The sequence below is a fragment of the Dipodomys merriami genome, unplaced genomic scaffold, assembly GCF_024711535.1.
Source record: "Dipodomys merriami isolate MVZ:Mamm:240054 unplaced genomic scaffold, mDipMer1.0.p SCAF_42, whole genome shotgun sequence".
NCBI lineage: Eukaryota > Metazoa > Chordata > Mammalia > Rodentia > Heteromyidae > Dipodomys > Dipodomys merriami.
The window spans coordinates 9542836-9564216 of record NW_027205826.1 but is presented as its reverse complement, the minus strand read 5'-3'; the positions used below and the strand labels follow the sequence as shown (position 1 = coordinate 9564216).

The window sequence follows — 21381 nt, the reverse complement described above, 5'->3', positions numbered from 1 at the left end:
TGAGTAGGTGACATTGTGAATTGTGATTTTTAAGGAGCTTCAGATAAAGCCTCCCAAGCCTTTTATATTGTTTGTTTGCATTATATGAATAAAGTTTTGAATAAATCTAGTTTTGATTTTTATTCAGCTGGTAATCCAGTTGCCCCAATATTGTTTAAGGAGTATGCTCTCTTTCCTCCACTATTCTAGAGTGTCTTGATAAGTATTAATTAAATCTATTTATCTGCTTAAAAAAAAGACTTCAAAGAATTTTAAACATCCAAGAAATGATGTGTAGCTTTGGGGTTAGGAATGGGTTTGGATTCAGGACTGGATTTACTGTCCGAGGGTGGTCATTTCCATCTGGATGTCCTTGAGCTATAAAAAGGAGGCTGCAGGCCCACTATTTTCCTGACCCTACAGAGCAAACCATGGGTGCCATGGCTTCATTCCTTTGCTCTGTCTGCCTTTTGACCCCTCAGTGGAGATGACCTCCCTCAATCTTCTCTGAACCTCTGAGACTGTGCTTATTATCTTTAGTTTTTAATATGTTCTTTCCATTTTTTTCTTCCTTCCCTCCTTATCTCCCTCCCCTTCCCTCCCTCTCCTTCCTTCCTTTTTTTTTCCCCCTCTACCTCTTGCATCATAGCTCCACTTCCAGCTTTTTGCTGGGTAACTGGAGTTAAGGGTTGCATGGACTTTACTGCCTGGACTGGCTTTGAACCACAATCCTCAGATCTCAGTCTCCTGGGTAGTTAGGATTATGAGCCACCAGCATCTGGCTAATAGGCTCTTTATTTAGAATGTATTTTAGGTTTTCAGAAAAGCTTCACAAATAGTTCAGGGAGTTTCTGTGTATGTTTTGTCTGGCTTTCCCTAATGTGAACATCTTGTGAAAATCATGATCGTTCCAGTGAAGACTTCTGAGTCCTAGATAAGTTGATTCTTAGACGAAAAGTTCACCATGTAATCTCTTCTGTTTTGAAATCCCCAGCATCAGCTCCACTAGAATGGGAATGAACAGTGAGTTCCTTAATTACTGTTTGCCTACCTATTGCTAAGGTACTTAGGGGCTATTAATAGATGTAAATTTGTGAGGTGTGATTTATCTTCCAGAGGCAAATGTTTAGCAGGTTCATTACCACTATTTATTACTTGTCAAAACTTTCTACTTCTGGATTTTCTTGGAGTAGTTCATATCACAATGTTAAGAGAACACCCATGGGACCAATTTGGTGCCATTGTTATTGATATTGATTCATTGTAGACTTTTTTACATTTATTTTAAAAATGGATGCATAGTAATTGTATGCATAAAGTAATAATTGCAGTCCGTAAGTACAGAGTGTATATATCATACAACAATCTTAATCAGAGTATCACTTTAAACACTCATTTCCTTGTTGTAGTGCATTGAAGAGTCCTTGTAACTAGTTACATAGTTGTCAGCTGTGCCCATCCTTTTACTTATTCCTCCTGTTTAATTGTAACTTTGTATCCATTGACTGATCAGAGTTCTGTTTTCTACTTCTAAGGGAAAGGTTTTCAGATTACTTTGGATCCTGTCATATTTGTGATGTCCTCTAGTTCCATCCATGTTCCACCCATGTTGTTGCAACTAAGATTTCATGACTTTTAGCTGGGTGCCAGTGGCTCATGCCTGTAGCTACTCAGGAGGCTGAGATCTGAGGATCACAGTTTGAACACAGTCTAGAAAGGAAAGTCTGTGAGACTCTTAATGCCAATTAACTAGCAAAAAAACAAAACAAAAGCCCAAAAGTTCAGGGACAGTGCCTAGACCCTTAGTTAAAGCTCCAGGACTGGTACCAAAAAAATTAAAGGTTTCATGCCTTTTAAGGTCAAATAATATTCCATTATAGATACTTAGTACATTTTCCTTATCCTTTCATCCTTTGGTGGGTGTTTAGGTTGGCCCCCGTCTTTGCTCTGTGAATAGCACTACCATAGATCTGAAGGTGCACATAGGTATCTCTCTGGTATACCTAATTTCATTTCATTTATGAGTGCAGAGGCTGGAGGAGTTCAAAAGGTATATGTGAGAGTGCCCTATCCCCTCATCATGGGATGAGTGTGGGAGGGTCTAAAGGATGCTGTGATTATCTGGGTTCTTCAGCTACAGAATTGTTCAAGTTGAGATGTAGCAGAGGCCCTGAAACATGCAGGGAGAAAGGTTACAGATGGGTCAGTCTTTCAAGGAGGAACAAGGACCTCTTCATCTCTGGGTCACTGTGCAGGTGATTTTTGATGGAGAGCTACCAAGGGCTGTTGGACTGTAAGCTAGTATAGCCACTTCTGGAAAAGGGGTGGGTGATGCTGGATGAGGTGTAGTAGGGGTCAGGGAGCTCTTGGCTTACCTTTGATTTTTTTTTTTTTTGTGTGTGTGTGTGTATGGCCTGGCTTAACTGCAGCACCCATCTGGTTTACATGAGGTACTTTCATTTGGTCCCGGAGTCTTGGGACAGATGCAGTTTTCTGTGGGCAGTATTAAGACTTTTGCCAAGGAGAATTTGGCCAGAGCAGGAAGTTCTGTGTGGATGGTGGCATTTATGGATTTATGCATGTGTTTGTTCTTGGCTTCTGTATCTGTCATTCTGCATCTGTCGCCAGAATATTATTTTGGAGAAGGATGATTCAGGTGTGTTTTCTTTTTCTAAAAGCAAGGCATAATTAAGTAATTTTTAGAAACACATTCAACATTTTATGTGTTGGTGAGGACTGTCATGTAGTTTCGTCAAAAGGTGGGTGTACTGTAGCCATGAGGATGTCATAGCATAGACAAGAGCAAACAGTTGTGGTTGACTGTTTAAATCTAGCCACCATTGGAGACCTCATCACCTCTGATCAGTTTGACCTTGGTGAGATCTGAGAGCAGCTTTTCCCTTCTCCTTCATTTCTCCCCTCATTGAGTTGATTGTAGTCTTGCTTAGTCAGTTCCCTGGATCTGCCACTTACTGCCCATGAAAAGGAGCAGCTGCGTTACTATTCAAGATTTTCTTTCTTCTGTGTGTGCATGAACCACATCTCCACTTCCAGATTTTTGGTGGAGATATGAGTCTCATGGCCTATCCTGCCTGGGCTGGCTTTGAACCAGGATGCCCAGGTCCCAGCCTCCTGAGTAGCTAGGATCAGAGGCCTGAGCCACCAGCCCCCAACTGAAATTCATTGTCCTTATTTTCATATAGCAGTAGAAGATAATGCCTCCGGGGGTTGTGATGGTAAGACAGTGATCAAATGTCAGTCTTCCTGGAAATGGTATGTGATGGGTACTAGTTCCTCTCTGCCTTTTTTTTTTTTTGTCGGTTGTGAGGCTGGAACTCTGGGCCTGGGCGCTGTCCCTGGCCTCTTCAGCTCAAGGCGAGTGTTCTACTACTTGAGCCACAGCGCCACTTCCTGTTTTCTGGTGGTTTATTGGAGGTAGGAGTCTCACGGTCTTTTCTGCCCGGGCTGGCTTTGAACCATGATCCTCAGCTCTCAGCCTCCTGAGTAGCTAGGATGACAGGTGTGAGCCACCAGCGGCTGGCCCTCTCTCTTTGTAGGCAACAGAAAATGTATGAGACTGATTTGACACTGGCCTACTGGTGGTCTCCAAATGTTTTCAAGAATGTCACATATCACAGAGGAAAGGCACCTTCTTTGAAGCAACGGAGATCAGACAAAGACCTAATATAGCTAAAAAGCAAAAGAACAGAGATTTCAGCTCAACAGAAGGAGGTACTCTGTACTAATTAGAGTGATGTTATAATGTAGTGGAGCTCATGAAGTGATGAGCAATTTGTTTTGGAAGCATTCAGTTAGAACAGGATTTCTCAATGCCGTTATCGACACCGGGGGCTAGGCAATTCTTTGTTTCTGTGCTGTGCATAGAATACCAGCACGTTACCCCTACTCACCAGATGCTCCTACTACTGTGCCCTTATTATGACAATTGGAAAAAGTCTCCAGATATTGCCTTGGGTGCAAAATTTCTGCAAGTTGAGAAACATTGGACCAGAGGCTAGATGATGGCAAACTGGATTCCCTCATCCCAGGTCAACTCTATTCTGTCCTGAATTGGGTTTTTACCACTGTAGTTCCAGGAGAAATATTAATTCTGGGGTCACCTGTTTGGTTGGGATAGTTTCTATGCCTGAGATTAAACACCTGTGTAACTACAGAGTGCCCTTTGAACCACAGAGAGCAGCTGAGGCCCCCAGAGGGAAGACCTCAGGCTGATTTAATGGTCTGTTGCTGGCTGTGCCTTTTGCAGGTCATGTTGGCAGCTTCCTATTGGTCTTTGCTGGCCCCAGCAGTGGAAATGGCCACATCCTCAGGGAACTTCGGTGCCTTTGCCTTCTTCCCCGTGGCTATTGGCTTTACCCTCGGTGCTGCTTTCGTATACTCAGTGGACCTCCTGATGCCTCACCTGGTGAGTATTGCTGTCTTCTAGTTATCTAGCCCTGTGCAATATTAATTTCTATTCAAGCTTGAGACATGCCTTCATGCTGCATTAGCCAGTAGAGTCTACACAGGTAATGAGGCATGAAAGGGATCTTGGTACTATGATTTGTCATCCCCTTACTTACATTTCAGTAAGTTCAGAATTTGAATGTCAGATACCATTACAAACCCAGATGTTGTGCTGGGTGGCCCCGGTTAGATGTCTATGAGGGCAGAGCTAGAGTGGGGGAAAAGGAGAGGCAGGTCTTGATCCTGGCCCTGGCCCTTGGTGAGCCTGTGATATCATCAGAGAGATAACCACACACCTGCCTGTATAGGGCAGCATGTGACCATAAATAGGCCCATGGGAGGGTGAGGATGGAAAGGCCTGGCAGCAAGGGCTCAGGGTTTGATCTCACATCTGCTGTGTACTTGTTCCATCTCTCCGCTCCAATTTCCCACTGAGGGGCTATAAAGTGGGGAAAAAAGATTAAAAAGGTACCAACATTGGAGGTAAGCTAGAGATTTTAGGCATTTTGTTTTTCCAAAATTAGGCCAACAAGTTGGGAGTGGATGAGCATGTAATTGCTCCTAGAGAAGCCTGGGACAAACTGCACTGCAGCCTGAAGGTTGTAATGGCTGAGCAGAGCAAGCCAAGGCCAGGCCATGTGTGGCAGCCACAGGCCATGGCTAAAGCTCATTAACAGAGTACACTGCTACTGTTGGCAGAGGAGAAGGGGTGATGCCAGTGGCACTGTGGGGCCAGCATGTACAGTTTCCCCAGGTACTTCTCCCCAGTAAGTCCTGGAGCTGGTGCTTGATCACCCAGAAAGTGAACAGGTACAGGAAGAGTTACATGGGGGAGCTTGAGGTAAAAAACCATTTCCTCACTCAATCCCAGGGAAGTAGGAAGGATTCTCCCTACTGCCTCCCTCTTCTCTTTCTTCTTTCTTACTTTGTTAGATAGGATAATTTCCCTATGTATCCCTCACTAGTCCTGTCTTTCAAGTGCTGAGAATATAGGCCATGCCCACCTCCTTTTTTCTTTCTTGTATTAAATTCCTGGCTAGGGGAAGAGAAAGAAGAATTCCTAAGATCTTAGTTTTTGGACAGTGAGGTGAATGAGAAATGAGTTGCTCATAGAGGTGAAGCACTATCCTTTGGCCCTGGTAGTTGGATGTGAAGGTTGGATGGACAGTTGTAATGCTGGCCTGAGGAAACACCATCTGTCTTTTATCTCCTCCTCCCCACCCCATTGAAAGCTTGAATGGCCTTGAATATTCTGCTCTCAGGACATTCAGGTCCTTGTTGTTGAATGTAGCTATGCGGTGCGACTTCTGAGATTCTCATAGTGAGCTACCTTATCCTGTTTTGTTTTTTGTTTTTGTTTGTTTTTTGCCAGTCCTGGACCCTGTCCCTAAGCTTCTTTTGCTCAAGGCTAGCACTCTACCACTTGAGCCACAGCACCACTTCTGGCCTTCTCTGTATATGTGGTACTAAGGAATCAAACCTAGGGCTTCATGCATGCTAGGCAAGTACTCTACCACTAAGCCACATTCTCAGCCCCAGTCCACCAAGCTGTAGATAAATCAGCTTCTGGAGAATATCTACTTGCCCTGGCATAAAGACCTTGTCATCAGAAGGCTTGAGCCCCACAATAGTGGATAGAAGTCTGGCTTAGCCCCTCTGTCTAGCCTCCTGCTAAGTCCCATTCTGTCTCCTCACCAAGGCCTGGCCTGCCTGAGTACCTGAGCCATTCTTGGTGAGGGCACTTTGCAGTCGTGATGTGGCCTTACTCTTGGGACTGGGGGCAGGTGTCAGACCTGTGTCAGGTGTATTTGCACAGCTGCTGAATAGAGGGGCTTTCTCTGAGCCGTGTAAATAGTTAGCAGCCAATTTGTACTGCTCAGTGGTTTTTCTTTTTAACCTTTTGATTCATATTTGTTTTAATATATGGAGAAGCTCCCAGTGGTGGGCCCTAAGTAGATAATCAAGATCAGGGTTGGGGCATGGGCTCAGAAAGAGCCGTCACAGCCATTAGTGCTCAGATCCCTGTTGATTGTCAGAAAAGTCAGTGAACATCTGTTCTAGGACATTGGGAAAGAAATTAATTCTCACCATTAATATGAGAGAGTGAAATTATCTCAGAAGGCCTTCCAAATAGATGGGCTTTATATATAATTGTTACATTCCCTGAATACAAGTGTTGTCAGAAGAGTTGCTCTTGGAAAAAAGTCTATTGACCTTCACTCTGATGCCAACTAAAGGTTTACCTTGGTGTCACTATTAATTTGGTTACCAATGTGGAAAGAGCGGCAGCTTGGATCTTTAAGATGCTTTGATTTAGAGAGGTCTAAGTTAATGGGCTTTGATCTGGAGTCCATGTGGTTGATTCCAGCATTGATTGAGAATTCACTTTTGAAATGTTTGCTGCTCTGGGAATTTACAAACCAGCAGCTTGTGAGGCTGTGGGAAGTTGTGTGGGCAAATTCAACCTGAGATCCATCCAACCCCCCAATTCATTCACCTTATACAAAGATCACCGGACAGCGGATAGCCCCAGAGCAGGGTGAGGTGGGTGGGTATGGAGTCAGTGTCTAAAGCTGTGTCTAGGGGGCTTTTGTCCTTTAGGACCGGCTCATGGATAAAGGGAGGCCTGTCTGCAGAAAAGTCCCAGCATTCCCTTCTTCTAGTTTTTATTTATTTTATTTATTTACTTCCAGTTTTTAAGAACTTTCTTGTGTCAATACTGGGGCTTGAACTGAGGGCCAGTGTGTTCTCCCTTAGCCTTAGCCTTTTCCCTTAAGGCTGGCATTCTACCCCTTGAGCACAGCTCCGTTTCCATTTCTTTTGTGTGTGTGTTTTGTTTTTTTTGGTTGTTAATTGGAGATGAGAATCTCTTGGACTTTTCTGCACAGGCTGGCTTTGAACTGCGATCCTCTGATCTTAGCTTCCTGAGTAGCTAGGATTACAGGTGTGAGCCACCAGTATCTGGTGAGCATACCTTTTTGTTTCCTGGACAACAGGGCGAAAGGAAGTGAGTCTCTGTATTATTTCACCTGAAGGAACAAGCACATGAGAAATGTGGTTTAAAGCATCTATATCATGGACCCAACTTGAACTGTCACCATTCATCCATAGGTCCAGTGCTGGACCTCAGAGCTGCTGATCTTAGTTATAGATTCAGGAACTGTAAGGCAGGAAGACTCTGGGGTTGGCAGGAAGGAAATAGTTAATATATGCCTGTGTTCTTTAGCTGCATTTCTGTTCAGTCAGCTTTACAGATTTATTTGTCTCCCTGTTGGAGTTGAAGCAAAATATTGCTCATGAAAAGGGTTTTACTCATCATGACCTGTCAGGTCAAAGCCCAGGTGGTTTTGTTAACTTCAGATATATCAAGTCGCTCCCCAAATTGGATTTTTATTTCTGTTTATTTGTCTGGGAATAAAGGAGAGAAGGCTCATGCAGTAACAGTTAATGGGAAGTGAACAGAGCTGGCTTCATAGCAGCTTTGCTAAATGTTATCTTAATGAAGGAGGAAAGCTGGGACATGGGTTAGGAGGTGCAGCTAAGCCTGGGAATAGGTCTGATGAGGGACCATTCTTAGCCCTGGGGTCATGGAATGAGCATAAAACGGGGGCTTTTTGGGTGCCTGTGATCTTTATAGTTTATCTGTGTGAAGTTCAGGAGTGGCTATAGGTAGGGGGCCATCACTTAGGATTTTAAGTGGTGATATTTCTACTGGGTTGTGATTCTAGGCTCGTGTCATTGTTTGCAACCATATAGAATACTAAAAAAAATTTTTACATGAAATTATCTTCCATTTCCCCCTCATCTTCCCAGACCACACATTAACTGCCATCATCAATTGAGTGAAATATTTTTTCTAGACTCATCACTTCAATGGGTATATTTTTCCAGTCCAGTCTAATCCTTTCTCCTTTTCTTTATTATTATTATTATTATTATTATTATCATCATCATTATTTTAAGTTAAAGAAAACTAGTTTTAGACAGGTGTAGTGGCACATGCTTATCATCTCAGCTATTCAGGAGGTAGAGGTAGGAGGATCTTGGTTTGAGGCCATCCTGGGCAAATAGGCTCTTATCTGAAAAACAAACTAAGAAAAGAACTGAGAGCGGAAGTGGCGCTGTAGCTCAAGTGGTAGAGCGCTCGCCTTGAGCTGAAGAGCTGAAGGACAGCGCCCAGGCCCAGAGTTCAAGCCCCACGACCGACAAAAAAAAAAAGAACTGAGAGCATGGCTTAAGCAGTATAGTAGTGCTTGGAGCTGAGTTCAGTCCTTAGTACTACAAAGATAGTGAGAGTGAGAGCAAGAGCCAGCGAGCAAGAGAGAGACAGTAAACTGATGATGTTATATCCTTTAATGTTGAAGATTAAACACTTGCCTTTTTTTTTTTTTTTTTGTCAAGTAGGCTTTGAATGCACTTTCTGATGACAGGAGCCCTGCTGATTACATTGAGCATGAAGCATTTCCAGCCACCAGAGAGTGACACCAACAGAAGTTCCGTGCCTATTCAAAGTCCTGTGTATCCATTGGGTGAAGTCTACACCAAAACTATCTCCTTGGCCTTCACAAGTGCCATGAGCACATATTTATATTTGTTCCCAGTTGGAATGGGTCTGTGGGTTCTTTTGTGTGATACTTCTGCATTTAAGATAGTTTTACGGCAGCAAGTGTTAGCATATTCCTGTAAGTCCAGCTATTTGGGAGGCAGAGATGGGAAGGTTTGTGGTTTGAGGGCAGCTTCAGTGAACAAAGATGATGAGATCCCTATCTCCACTAATACACCGGAAGTGGAAGCCTGTACTTGTCATTCCAGCTATAGTGGAAGGCGTAAGTAGGAGGATTGTGGCCTGATGTCTTGGGAAAAAATTATGGGAGTCTTTCTATATGAAATAAAACTAAAGCAAAAAGAAGCTGAGGGTTTGGCTCAAGTGGAAGAGTGCCTGCCTAGCAAGCATGAGGTCTAGAGTTCAAACCTCAGTACCGCCAAAAACTTCTTCGGAAAAAACTTTTTTTTTTTTTTTTGGTCGGTCGTGGGGCTTGAACTCTGGGCCTGGGCGCTGTCCCTCAGCTCTTCAGCTCAAGGCGAGCGCTCTACCACTTGAGCTACAGCGCCACTTCCGGTTTTCTGGTGGTTTATTGGAGATAGGAGTCTCACGGTCTTTCTTGCCCGGGCTGGCTTTGAACCGCGATCCTCAGATCTCAGCCTCCTGAGTAGCTAGGATTACAGGCGTGAGCCACCAGCGCCCGGCCTGGAAAAAACTTTTTTATCTTGTGGCTTGAACTCAGCCTGGGTGCTGTCCCTGAGATTTTTTTTTCCTCACAGCTTGTACTCTACCGATTGAGCCATAGCTCTACTTCAGTTTTTTTGGTAGTTAATTGGAGATAAGAATCTCATAGACTTCCTTACAGATTTTTCTGCCCAGGCTGACTTTGAACTGTGACCCTCAGATCTCAGCCTCTTGAGTAGCTAGGATTACAGGCGTGAGCCACCAGTGCCTGGTTCTGAAGAAAAAATTTTTTTTTTTTAATGTGCAGTACTAATGTTTGCCTGGCATCCTCTCATCTTGGTGTGGTTTGTATAGCCCTCTCCTTTTCTTTTCTTTTTTCTTTTTGGCAGTCTTGGGCTTGAACACTGGGCCAGAGCGCTGTCTCTCAGCTCTTCAGCTCAAGGCTAGCACTCTTACCACTTGAACTACAGTGCCACTTCCAGTTTTCTGGTGGTTTATTGGAGATAAGAGTTTCACGGACTTTCCTGCCAGGGCTGGCTTTGAACCTCGATCCTCAGATCTCAGCCTCCTGAGTAGCTAGGATTACAAGCATGAGCCACCGGCGTCTGGCAGCCCTCTCCTTTTCTGACACTCTGCTTCACATGAGTATTTTTGCACATCTGGAATGGAAGTTTGTATTATGTTTTCTAAAAATCACATGGTAAAACACTGTTTATGTTGGTGCTACTTGCTGCTTTTGGTGGATTTGGCAGATTTCTTCCTCTGAGATATGTGCTCCTCCATCCTTCCCTTCCCTCCCTTGGTGTTTCACACCAAGTGAAATCCCAAGAGACTGCAGTGGGGAGGAGATGGGTGCCCTCCATTGCCTGGTGCTTAGTCCTGCCTAGGGACAGAGGCTTCTGGGCCTAGAGGAGGTAAGCAGGCAGCCAACTAACTTGTCACCAACCTCGTTAACATAGCGGGGGCCCAGGCAGGTTTGGTTTCTGTTGGCACTTGTTGCGATGGCTAAGGAGATAGTTTTGGTGCATACTTGAAAGAATGGATGTACAGGACTTTGGATAGGCACTGAACTTCTGCTGGCGTCACTCTCTGGTGGCTGGAACTACTTCAAGGAACCATATAAAGACCACAGTTTGGAAGTGACAATTTCAAGGAGTCATCTTATTTCTCCCCCGGTGAGGTGTTTGCATTGTTCACATGTATTTGATTTTCTCCATCTTTAATATTCATTATTTTTGTTGATGATAGAATATGGGGGAGGGGGATGAGAGAAAGAGAGAGTGGGAGAGGGAGGGGAAGGAGAGGAAAAGAGAATGAAATATATGTCCATATGTCTGTTTTCTTTTTTGTTGGTTCTCTTAAAACTTAACATGTGTCATTTGTTAAAGACCCTAAACAAGTTGGGTACAGTGACAGAGGACTGTAATCCCAGCACTCATAGGCAAAGGCAGGAGAATGGTGAGTTTGAGGACAGACTGGGCTATACAAAAAAAAAAAAAGAAGGAAGAAAGGAGGTAGGCAGGAAAGAGAGAGAGGGAGGAAGAGGGAGATGAGAGAGACAGACAGACACACAGACAGACACACAGACAGAAAAGAGAGAAATTACAAAGCTCCCATAATACAGAACAAAAGGAGAATTGCTTGCTTTGTCCCCTGGAGTCTGTAGATGAGCCTGATTCCTCTAGATAAGGCCGTCGAGTGTTACGTGGCAGGTGGACATTGGTCTTCCATGTCAGTTTTAGTGTCTTGCTCTTGCTCTTGTGTTTTGTGGAGGTTTGAGATGCTCAATTCTACCCGATCCTGTAAGGTGCACCCTGGCCTGACTCTTCATTGATGCTTGGCTGGGCTGCCCCTGCCACACAAGCAGGATCTGCCTGGTAAGGACGAGGTTGCGCCCTCAGCAAGCTGTGTGTATGGAGTGGATGGGCAGACCCAGCACACAGAGAGGGGTGATTTTGCATTCAAACCTCTGGCTTAACCTGTCAGCACAGCTGGGTTTGTTGGTCGCTGCTGTCACTGGCAGGTGGGGCTGAAGCAGTCCACCGTATTCCCCCCACTGTTCTGGAGGTTGGAAGACCAAAATCCAGTATGACAGGGCTGGTTCCCATGTCTTTCTCCTGGGGTGCTCCCCAGGGCTTCCACATAAATTTGTGGAATGGCAGTTTCTCTGACATGTGTGGTAGGTACTAAGGTGGAGCGATGATGGGGTAAGTGTCATTGCTCTGTGGATGTTTTTGGTCTTTGGAGACTGGCAGGGCAGGTACTGTATATTCTTTCTTTTTTTTTTGTGCTGAGTGCTCTCACTTGTCTTTTTCAGTCAAGTCTGGCTTTCTCCCACCTGAACCACACTTCCACTTCAGCTTTTTGCTGGTTAATTAGAGTCTCATGGACTTTCCTGCCCAAGTTGGCTTTAAATTGTCAACAGATCTCAGTCTCCCGAGTAGCTAGGACTGAAGGTATGAGCCGCTGGCTCCTGGCAGAACACTGTATGTTCTGAATGAGAGCCGGTGGTTGGCTACAGACCCTTCTATGCTGGACTGCCCCAAGGGACAAGGCATGTTGGCAACTCCACAGCATTAATTAATGCTCCATTCTGAGCAGAGTGAACCTGTGGGCTTGTGGTGGTGGAGGCTGCGGCTTGTGCATCTTCACGGGGTGTTTGCAGAAAGGTTTCTAGTTCACCAGGCTTCACAGCCCAAGGGGAGCTCTGAGGCTCTCCTGAATCACACAGGATGCTTCACTGCTTGTGTGAGGGATATAGTGGAGGGGGTTTCCTGACACCTGAAGCTGTAGCCCCTTTACAGGCGATGCTTAGAGAGAATGGGCATCCTGCTGACTTGGGCATTACTGTCAGGCGCACATAGCAGCCAAGGCAGGGTTTTTTTTTTTCTGCCCTTAGAGTCTTCTATTGCTTCCTGTGGCCTCTGGAAGATGCCCAGATATGGTTTGAGTCCTTTTAGCAGGCAGAGGGCTAAAGAGGGTTAAAGTTACATCCTTGGTATAGTTCACATGGGTGTGCACACTCATTTGTGTATACATACTCATGTGCATAAATGGCCATGAATCCCCCTGTGCACATGACTGGCATCCATGATGTCTGCCCATGGTCCATGCATCTTGTTGTATAGGGTGGAAGTGCCCACAGAGGGCACCGGAGTGTCTGTGTGCAGGTTGACAGCAGTGGCTCTCTGAGAAGCTGGCACTTGGGCCTGGACTTCAGCTAGACCAGTGAGCAGTTCCGCCTATGACATGGTAGGGCTGAGCCTTTGGCTCCTGGGATGCAGCTGGTGCTGAACAGCTGATAGGCAGGGATTCTAGACAGCCGCTTTGGGGTTCATTGTCAAGGATGGCCGAACAGTGCCAACAAGCCCAGGTTCTCCCAGGTTCTTTTCAGACTTCACTGTCTTCCTTCAGAAATCCGATCCAGGTAAATCAACAGGGCAGATGCTACCTGAGCAGGTTCCTGCTGTCAGAGTCAGCAGTAACAAAATACCATAGACTGAGGTCCTTGAACAGGCTGTATCCAGGTTCCAGTTGGTTGCGTTGTGTGTGAAGGCCCTTTACCTGTCTTCTCAATATGTCTGCATATGGGAGAGGTTAGGGGGGAGGGCAGGAGAGAGAAAGGAGAGAGGAGGGATGAAAAGCCACTATCAAGCTAACTCTCAGGGGTGTCTTCTCCTCCAGACAACGATACAAACTGGAGTATCTCCTGTAACTTACTCTTTCCTGAGCCATTCCCAGTGACACTGTGCTCAGGGGTGTGGAAATACTAACATTTGTACCACCCTCATTAGAGAATGTGAGGGATGGAGTTGGGAGAGGTGTGGGGTGGAGCAGTGGAAGGGGTGACATTGATCCAGATGGGTTGTACTCACAAACTGACCTGTTGAAACCCTTTTGTACACCTTCTAAAAATGTTAATAAAAAGAATGTGAGAACTTCTGTTCTGCAGTCTTCAGGACATTAAGTGCTCTGGGACACTTCCCATGGGTTTCCTCAGCAGAACTCTGGATGGCAGCTTTTGTCTGTGTCCCTTCACATCTTTGGTCTCTCTGAGCCCTGATGTGAACTCCAGCTTCCTTTCAAAGTGTCTCCATGGCTCTTCCCTGTCTCTTACTTTTAATCTATTTGTCTTTGCATTGAATAAACAACATTTTGCTGATTTCTCTAGTCTGACCTCAGTCCTTTAATTAGAACATTAGTCAGTTTACATTTCACATATTTATTGTTAGAATTTGATTCATGCCTACCACCTTATTGTTTTTGTTGTTGTTGTTTTCTTTGTTTTGGTCGGTCATGAGGCTTGAATTCTGGGCTTGGGCACTTTTCAGCTTGAGCCATACATAGTGTCACTTCTGGTTTTGTAGTAGTTTATTGGAGATAAGAGTCTCATGGACTTTCCTGCTCAGGCTGGCTTTGAACCTCGATCCTCAGATCTCAGCCTCCTGAGTAGCTAGGACTACATGAGCCACCGGCGCCTGCCTACACCTTACTGTTTTTTGTTTCCACTTACCCTTTTTGGATTTTTGCTGTATAGTTGTTGCTACTCAGGGTGTTGTTTTATACTTGTTTCCTGATGTCTTTTGGCTTAATCAGATTATTTTCAGTAATGCACTCTAATGTCTCTACAGGCTTTAAAACTGTATGCATTATATTTTGAGTGGCTCCTGTAGGGATTACAGTATTCTGTTTTTTCCCCCCTTTTTTAATTTCCTTTCTCTCTTCCTTCCTTCCTCTCCCTCCCTCCCTCCCTCCCTTCTTCCTTTCTTCCTCTTCCTCTTTCTCTCTCTCTCTGCCATTTTCCTGTTTCTTTTCATGTCTACTAATTTTTTATTGTGTGCTAGGCATGGAGATTGCTTTGTTGTTGAGAATCTGGATTTTGTTGTTTTTCCTCAAGGTGTTGCTATGGTTACGGCAGACAGTTAATATGCTGGTGGTGTCTCTTGATTCTGCCTTAAGCTTTGTTGCAATGGGTATAGAGGCCATATTCCTCTGGTTATTTGTTCCTGGTGTATCAAATTTACAACCAAATGAAAACAGCCTGAATTTTAGGAAAGCAATGTTATTTTCCTCTCTCATTCTTCTTGTCTTCTGGTATTCCAATCACACATGCCTGTTTGAAGGGTTAATAATGTTCCTTCAATCACAGGAATTCTCCTTATATTTCTCTCTCTCTGTCTCTATCTCTCTTTGTCACTGTTGGGGTTTGATCTGAAGGCTCTACTTACTGGGCAGATGCTCTGCCTCCTGGGCTAGATCTCTTGCTCTATTCCTCTTTTATTCTGGTGTTCTTATTTGAAAATAGCTTTTGATTGGTCACTGGGTACACTAGCCATTTGTTTGAAATGTCTAGTTCATTATTAAGGAAATTGAAGAGATTATTTAATTTTTAATTTTTTTAATTATAAAGATGCCGTACAGAGGGGTTACGTTACATGAGTAAGGTAATGAATACATTTCTTGTTGAGCATTGTTACCCCCCTGCTTTGATTTTCTCCTACTACCCCTTTCCTTCCCCACCTCTCCTAGACCTCCCCCTCCCCTGAAGTTGTAAAGTTCATTTCCAACTTAGTGTCTTGTGAGTCTCATTGTTGTAGTGGGTCATCCTGTGTCCTTATTTCAGCATTTTGTTATTCCCTTTCCCTTCTCCAAATTAGATAAATGTATATACAAGATGCAGTGTACCAAAATCAAATACAGTGACAACAGGAGATATACCCTAGGGGGACAAACATACAAAAGAAACAAAAGAAAATCACATAGTATATTAAAAACAACAACAAAGAAAAACTCTTGTGCCCATATCTTGGGGTTCATTTCATTTAGCATTATCTTGTATAGTCATATGTATGTAGCTTTTGAGCTTTTCTGCTCATCTGATAAGATTATCCTAGACATATACTAATTATTATATTACAAGGGAAACCATGGGACCTATATTTCTTTGCGTCTGGCTTACTTCACTTAGGGTCTTACTATGTAACCCAGACTGGCCTTGAACTCATGATCTTTTTGCCTCTGCCTCTTATGTGCTTAGATTGTAGGTATGTGCAAGCAGACCTGTCTAGATTTCATTTTAGATAATACAATTTTCAGTTATAGAATTTGTTAGTTTCTTTTTTTGTGCTGTTATCTGACCTGCACATTTATTGTGTTTTCTTTTTTTCCCCCGTCAATACTTAAACTTATGTAATAAGCTGGTGTCAGCTCCTAGCCTGTTAGGTAATATCTGCTAACACACACACACACACACACACACACACACACACACACACACACACACACACACACACACACACACACACACACACACACACACACACACACACACACACACACACACACACACACACACACACACACACACACACACACACACACACACACACCTCTCTCTCCCTCTCTCTCTCTCTCTCTCTCTCTCTCTCTCTCAAACACACAGTTTTAGTATAAGCTAGTTTGTTGAGAATTCTTCTCAAACAAAGAATGGTTCTTGTTATCATAGTATGGCAGGTCCCTTCCCTTTAGCCCTTTTGTTTTAAATCCTGATTGTGGATCATATTTTTTGGCTTTGCATGTCTTAATTTTTTTATTGCCTGTTGGACATTGTCTATGCCATTTTGATGAGAGTTTGGGTTTTGTCATCTTCAAAGAGTTTTGGACTTGATTCTCACAGTTTATTTACCACCCAGAGTTGATATTAGGGTTTGCTGATGGGTACCGCATCTTATCTTATCTAAGGGACTGGGGTCAGCAGCACTCCAATGAGCAGCACTGGGAATTTCGACATAGTCTAGCACAGGTGACCTGTAGGATCTCCCTTGAGCTCAGAGTCACCCTCTTCCAGGGTCCGTAGCAGCTTTCTTTACTGGTTTTTGTTTTTGTTTATGTTTTTTTTTTTGTTTTTATAGAATTTTTTGTCCTCTGCTCTGCCTTCTCTGCAAATCCCAGCTGTCTCAACACTCTTGAATTGGAGTCTCTTCCTGTGACTGCTTCATTATTTATGTCACAGTTTGCAGTGTGCCACCACACAGCGTGCTCAGGTGAATGCAATGCGTCTTTGTGCATTTCATTCTTATGATAATCACAGTCCCTCATGGCTTGTATCCAGTTCTTCTGAAGAGTTGCTTCATATAGTTTACCCAGTTTTATAGTGGTTTCTTAGTACTCCATGAGACAGAAACAGGAAGGCACAGTGGAATTAATTTGCAACATTTGCTGATTTTTTGCAAGTGCTCTTGGCCTCACAGGTTTCCCCTGTCCCCTTTTCTTGACTCCCTTGGCCTTTCAAATGAAAGTGGAAGGTCGTTTTAAGAAAGAAGCTAGATGTATTTCTAAGCAAAAGTTTCTGTATTTCTTTTTGCAGTGTTAATAACAGTTTCTCAAGTTTTCTGCATTCTCTCTGCACGCTCTTCTTTTTTAAGGCTTTAATTAGCAGGCATTCGAGTAGGGAGCTGGAGTCTCTTGATCCTGATGTTTAATGGAGTGTTTTCTCCTTGGATAGTGGGAATCGGGGATAATTGGATGATGGCTGGGACACTGGCTGATTTAGAAAAAATAGCTGAAGGCTGACACTCTGGGGAAGGTGACTAGATTTAGCACTGGTTCAAGAATTCTGAAGTATCGCCCAAGCTGCCCAGACTCGTCTCAGTTTCAAGGAAATGCTTACATTTGGAAAATCACCTCTTTGTAACAATGCAATTAAGTAGGCCTTGAGAGCTTCTGCGTGTGTTAGAATGATGTGCTCTTTTTTTTTTTTTAAACAAACAAAAAAAACACACTGTTTTTTTTGAAGCGCTACACCCTGAAAGTCTCACTTTGGGGAACTGGAGTAGAACCAGAGATCTGTATTTTTTAACCAAGTGCTCCTGAAGATTTGATGTTGGGTAGCCTGTGAAATCTTGCTTTCAGCAATGATTTAATGGACTTTTATGATAGTTTACATGGAAAAAATTGCAGCTGTTGTTGTGTTTACTGTTTATTGTGTTCTCAGGAGAGCACATAGGCACAGTTGTCACCCTGTTGGTGTGTGGCATTAACAGTAAAACTTACTGGAGAGGTCTTGACCTCCCTGGGTCTGCAGATATGCAGATGATGGCGCTCAAGCTGACACCGACTATTGGGATGGTTCAGAAGGTAAGGGACAAAGGCTGACGGGAGAGTTAAGAGGTAAGGACAGTTTTCTACCCAAAGGCAGTGTGGACAGTGAAGCAAGGCCTGGGAAGAAGTCGATGGCTGTCTGGATGGAGAAAAATTGTGCAGAGTAGATACTAGTTTTCAAAGTTCTGTGGCTTTGAGGTCATGCTACAGGAGGTCAGAAACTGTTTAGAAGGGGCCGAATGATTCTGAGGGAGTAGCATGCGCGTGGACATGCATCTTTTGCATCTGTTGGTGGCAGTGTATCCAGGTTGAGATGACTCAGAGGAGGCTGGGGATGTGAGGCAGAGGGGCTCAGGCAGGATGGTGGCTGGAGAGGCCAGAGAGCTCTCAGCAGGGAGGTTTGGACACTTGAGGTTATAGCCAGGAGACTGGTACAAGTGAGCCCTGACCAGAATCAACAGAGGTGTGCATCTGGAAGTTCAGATAAGGCCAGGAGTGGGCAGAACAGGGCCTCAGAAGCTGGCCAGACCCTCTGGGATGACACAAGCACCAAGGGCTTGTCTGCTCACCCATGTGGCTACCTGAGTGTTTGTTGTTTGGTAATCACAGCAGATTTGTAACCAGGCACCTGTGATGGGTTAGTTGTGTTGAGACAGGCAGTGAAACTGAGTGGTGCCCCAAAGACCAGAAGTGTTGGGTGGACCAAGGTTAGCTGCCCCCTTGAGCTGCAGGGGCCTCTGATGGGACAGACTGAGGCTCCCCAGGAGAGAGAGGGTTTTGCGTTTGTGTGTGTCTGGGGGGGGGGTACAGTGGGGGGGGGCAGAGGAGGCAGCCAGGGACAAACTGTAGGCTGGTGTGGATGGAGAAAGCAATCACAAATACATGGCATGAAGGCTCTGGTGTGGCATGGATCTGTATTTGTCCAGTCTGAGAAACTGCAGGGGCACTGCTGGGGCTGGAAATGGCCCCACCGGTGCTCAGGCTGCTGACTGTGCCTTCTTCTGTCACTGTGGTGGTGTCCTGATAGCTCCTTGTGTTTTGATCTCCTCAGACATCAGATCCATTGGATGCTATCCTTTACAAGAGGGCTGACAAACTGCAGTCAGGGGCCACATTAGCTCTATACACTCTTCTTCCTTCATCTTTGGGGTGAATGGGTTCCAGGATCCCTCACCTCGTTATACCCAAATCTGCAAATGTTCAAGCTCCTAATGTAAAATGATGTTGTGTATTTGTAGAAATTCTCCATGTCCTGTTTGCTTTAGCTTATCTTTGCATTGCTCATAATACCTAATGCAATGCAAATGAAACATAAACATTATGCAAATAGTTGTTCTGCTCAGGAAGGGAAAGAATCTATACGTGTCCAGTTCACATTCGACTGTTGTAGGCTGAACATAATGAATTGCAAGCCAACAAGGCATCATGCTCAAATGAGTGCCAAGGAGAGACTGAGGGTCTGCCACAGCATGTATTTGATACAGTGCTTGCTGAGCCACAAATTCATGTTTGGCTTCTCTAGGAATTTTCCTCTGATATTTCTTTATTTATTTACTTAGGCTAGATCTTGCTATAAACCCGTTAGCCTCATAGTTGCTGTACATGTAGCCCAATCTGTCTTTGAATGATTTGATCCTCCTGTCCTCAGGCTTCCAAGTGCTAGGATTACAGGCATGCATGACCATGTCTGGCTGTTCCTCCTCGCCTCATATTTTTGGCCTGTAGCTGATTGACTGTGCAAGATGCAGATGTAAGCCATGGATACAGTGAACCCAGGGTAGTTGAGGCAGTCTCCAAGTGTGGACAATACTTTACTGTTGGGTCGTTTACAGACCCTGTCATCCAAGTTATTGTCCTTAAGACCCAGAGTATCTTTGTCAGCTTTTGAGTCTGATCATGTTTCTGACTTAAACTCCTCCTAGAATTTTGATAACCCTCTGTTAGTGTTGTTTCATGGTGTGCATGAATTACCACTCCCTCTGCCCTGCTTCTTCCATTGTAGCGCCATCCCTCTTTCTCCTCACCCTGCTCAGCTCTCTCCACAACGTCCAGTGTCCTTCTTTTCCTTCAGCCTATGCAGCAGCTGTCCCCTCTGCCTGGTACACTGTCCACTTTGCCTAGGATGCTATCTCCTCTGTCTTCTCTGTCTGGGATGCTGTCCCCAGTTGTATTTTGTTAGACTCTCCTGCAGGGTTTGGCTTCTTGTTCTTGGCCCATGACTAGTTCTATTTGGAAGTCTCTCCCCCTGCTGCTCCTTCTCTTCTTGTGCTGTCAGTACCCCTATGCTGTGCCTGTGCATCAGATCATGGGCAGTCTGAAGGTAGGTTAGGGGTACTCTCAGGTCTCCACTGGTCTCCACTGTGTCTTGCCCCCCAGCTAAGTATCTGGCACATAGCATATGATCTGGAAGTGTTGAATAAATGAATGAATGAATGAATGAATGAGGGAATGAATGGGGATATTTAGATAAATGAGATTGCCTTTATGAAAATTCCTCCACCCAGCTGGTAAGTAGAAAGTATATTACCCACCTGAGTTGTTTTCTGGAAGCTGACTCCTGCCCTTTGAGATTGACAGATTTTCAGTATGCAAACTGGAGACTCAGATAATTAAAGCAGCAGAAGAAATGAAGAAGAACTTAATCTGAGCTTTGAATCTATTCTGTGACTGTTCACACTTTATTTACTTTCATAATTATGTTTGCTTAAGAAGCCGAGACCTGCATTGCCATTTACAATCAGCGTTTGTGAGTGAGGAGGGCAGGGAAGTTGCCTGTGTTGTTGAGAAAAATACTGATGCCGCCCTGCCTCTAGAGATTCAGAGGCACTGTGTCCAGGGTGGCATTTGGGCATCAGGTGAATAAAAATTTCTACAAGAACTGTTGGCCCTTGGCTGAGGCTGCTGACCACCATAGGGTAGTTAGAACTTCCTTTCGTTCAGGTACTGGATTTTAGAAGATGCTAGATGTTCTGTATTCCATCTCCTTTTGAGACCAACATCTTCCTATTACAGAGGACTCAGAAAAGAGAGAAAGTGTTGTTCTGCAGGTGATTTATGGTTACTCCTAGGAGGATGAGAGGGAATGGCCTAACTATGGATTGTAAACGTTGGGCCACATGATGGGGAGTTCCTAACAAAATTGGATTCTGGGGTCCCACCCTATACTTAAAGGCTTACAAGTTTGTGGGGTGAGGTCCAGGCAACTCCATTTTTGACTTGAGTTGCTCAGGGGGTCTCACTGTTCCTTGGAGTAGGACCATGCAGGAGTCCAAAGGGCAGATAGTAGTAGTAGGAGTTGGGAATGTTACAGTGTCTGGGAGCGGGGGAGTACCAAAAATTTGGGAGTGGAAAGAGCTCTAAGGCCCCACCTACTGCCTCATGGTCTTTTAAAAATATTTACTTATGAACGTACATATATATTTATTGTGAGCTGGGTATCAGTGGCTCCTAGCTACTTGGGAACCCGAGAAAGAGAGAACTGTAGATTCACAACCTAATACCTGAGTGCAATGGCTCATGCCTATAATTCTAACTACTTGGGAGGCTAAGAATGGAAGGACTGTAATTTGGGATTAACTTGGGCAAAAATACAAGACTCTTTCAACTTA

General features: G+C 44.4%; 1 protein-coding gene across 6 annotated transcripts in view; it reads left to right on the top strand.

Annotated features, from left to right (window-relative positions):
- The window catches only part of Slc39a11 (solute carrier family 39 member 11), a 327639-nt gene that overhangs the window by 82597 nt on the left and 223661 nt on the right, over positions 1 to 21381 (top strand). For 5 of the 6 annotated variants that reach the window (XM_069993185.1, XM_069993188.1, XM_069993183.1 and 2 more), the window contains one exon: positions 4247 to 4405. The exons of the other annotated variant lie outside the window; for it this stretch is intronic. In XM_069993185.1, the coding sequence (XP_069849286.1) occupies positions 4247 to 4405 (159 nt within the window). The remainder of the gene's footprint in view (positions 1 to 4246; positions 4406 to 21381) is intronic. 6 annotated transcript variants of the gene reach the window in all.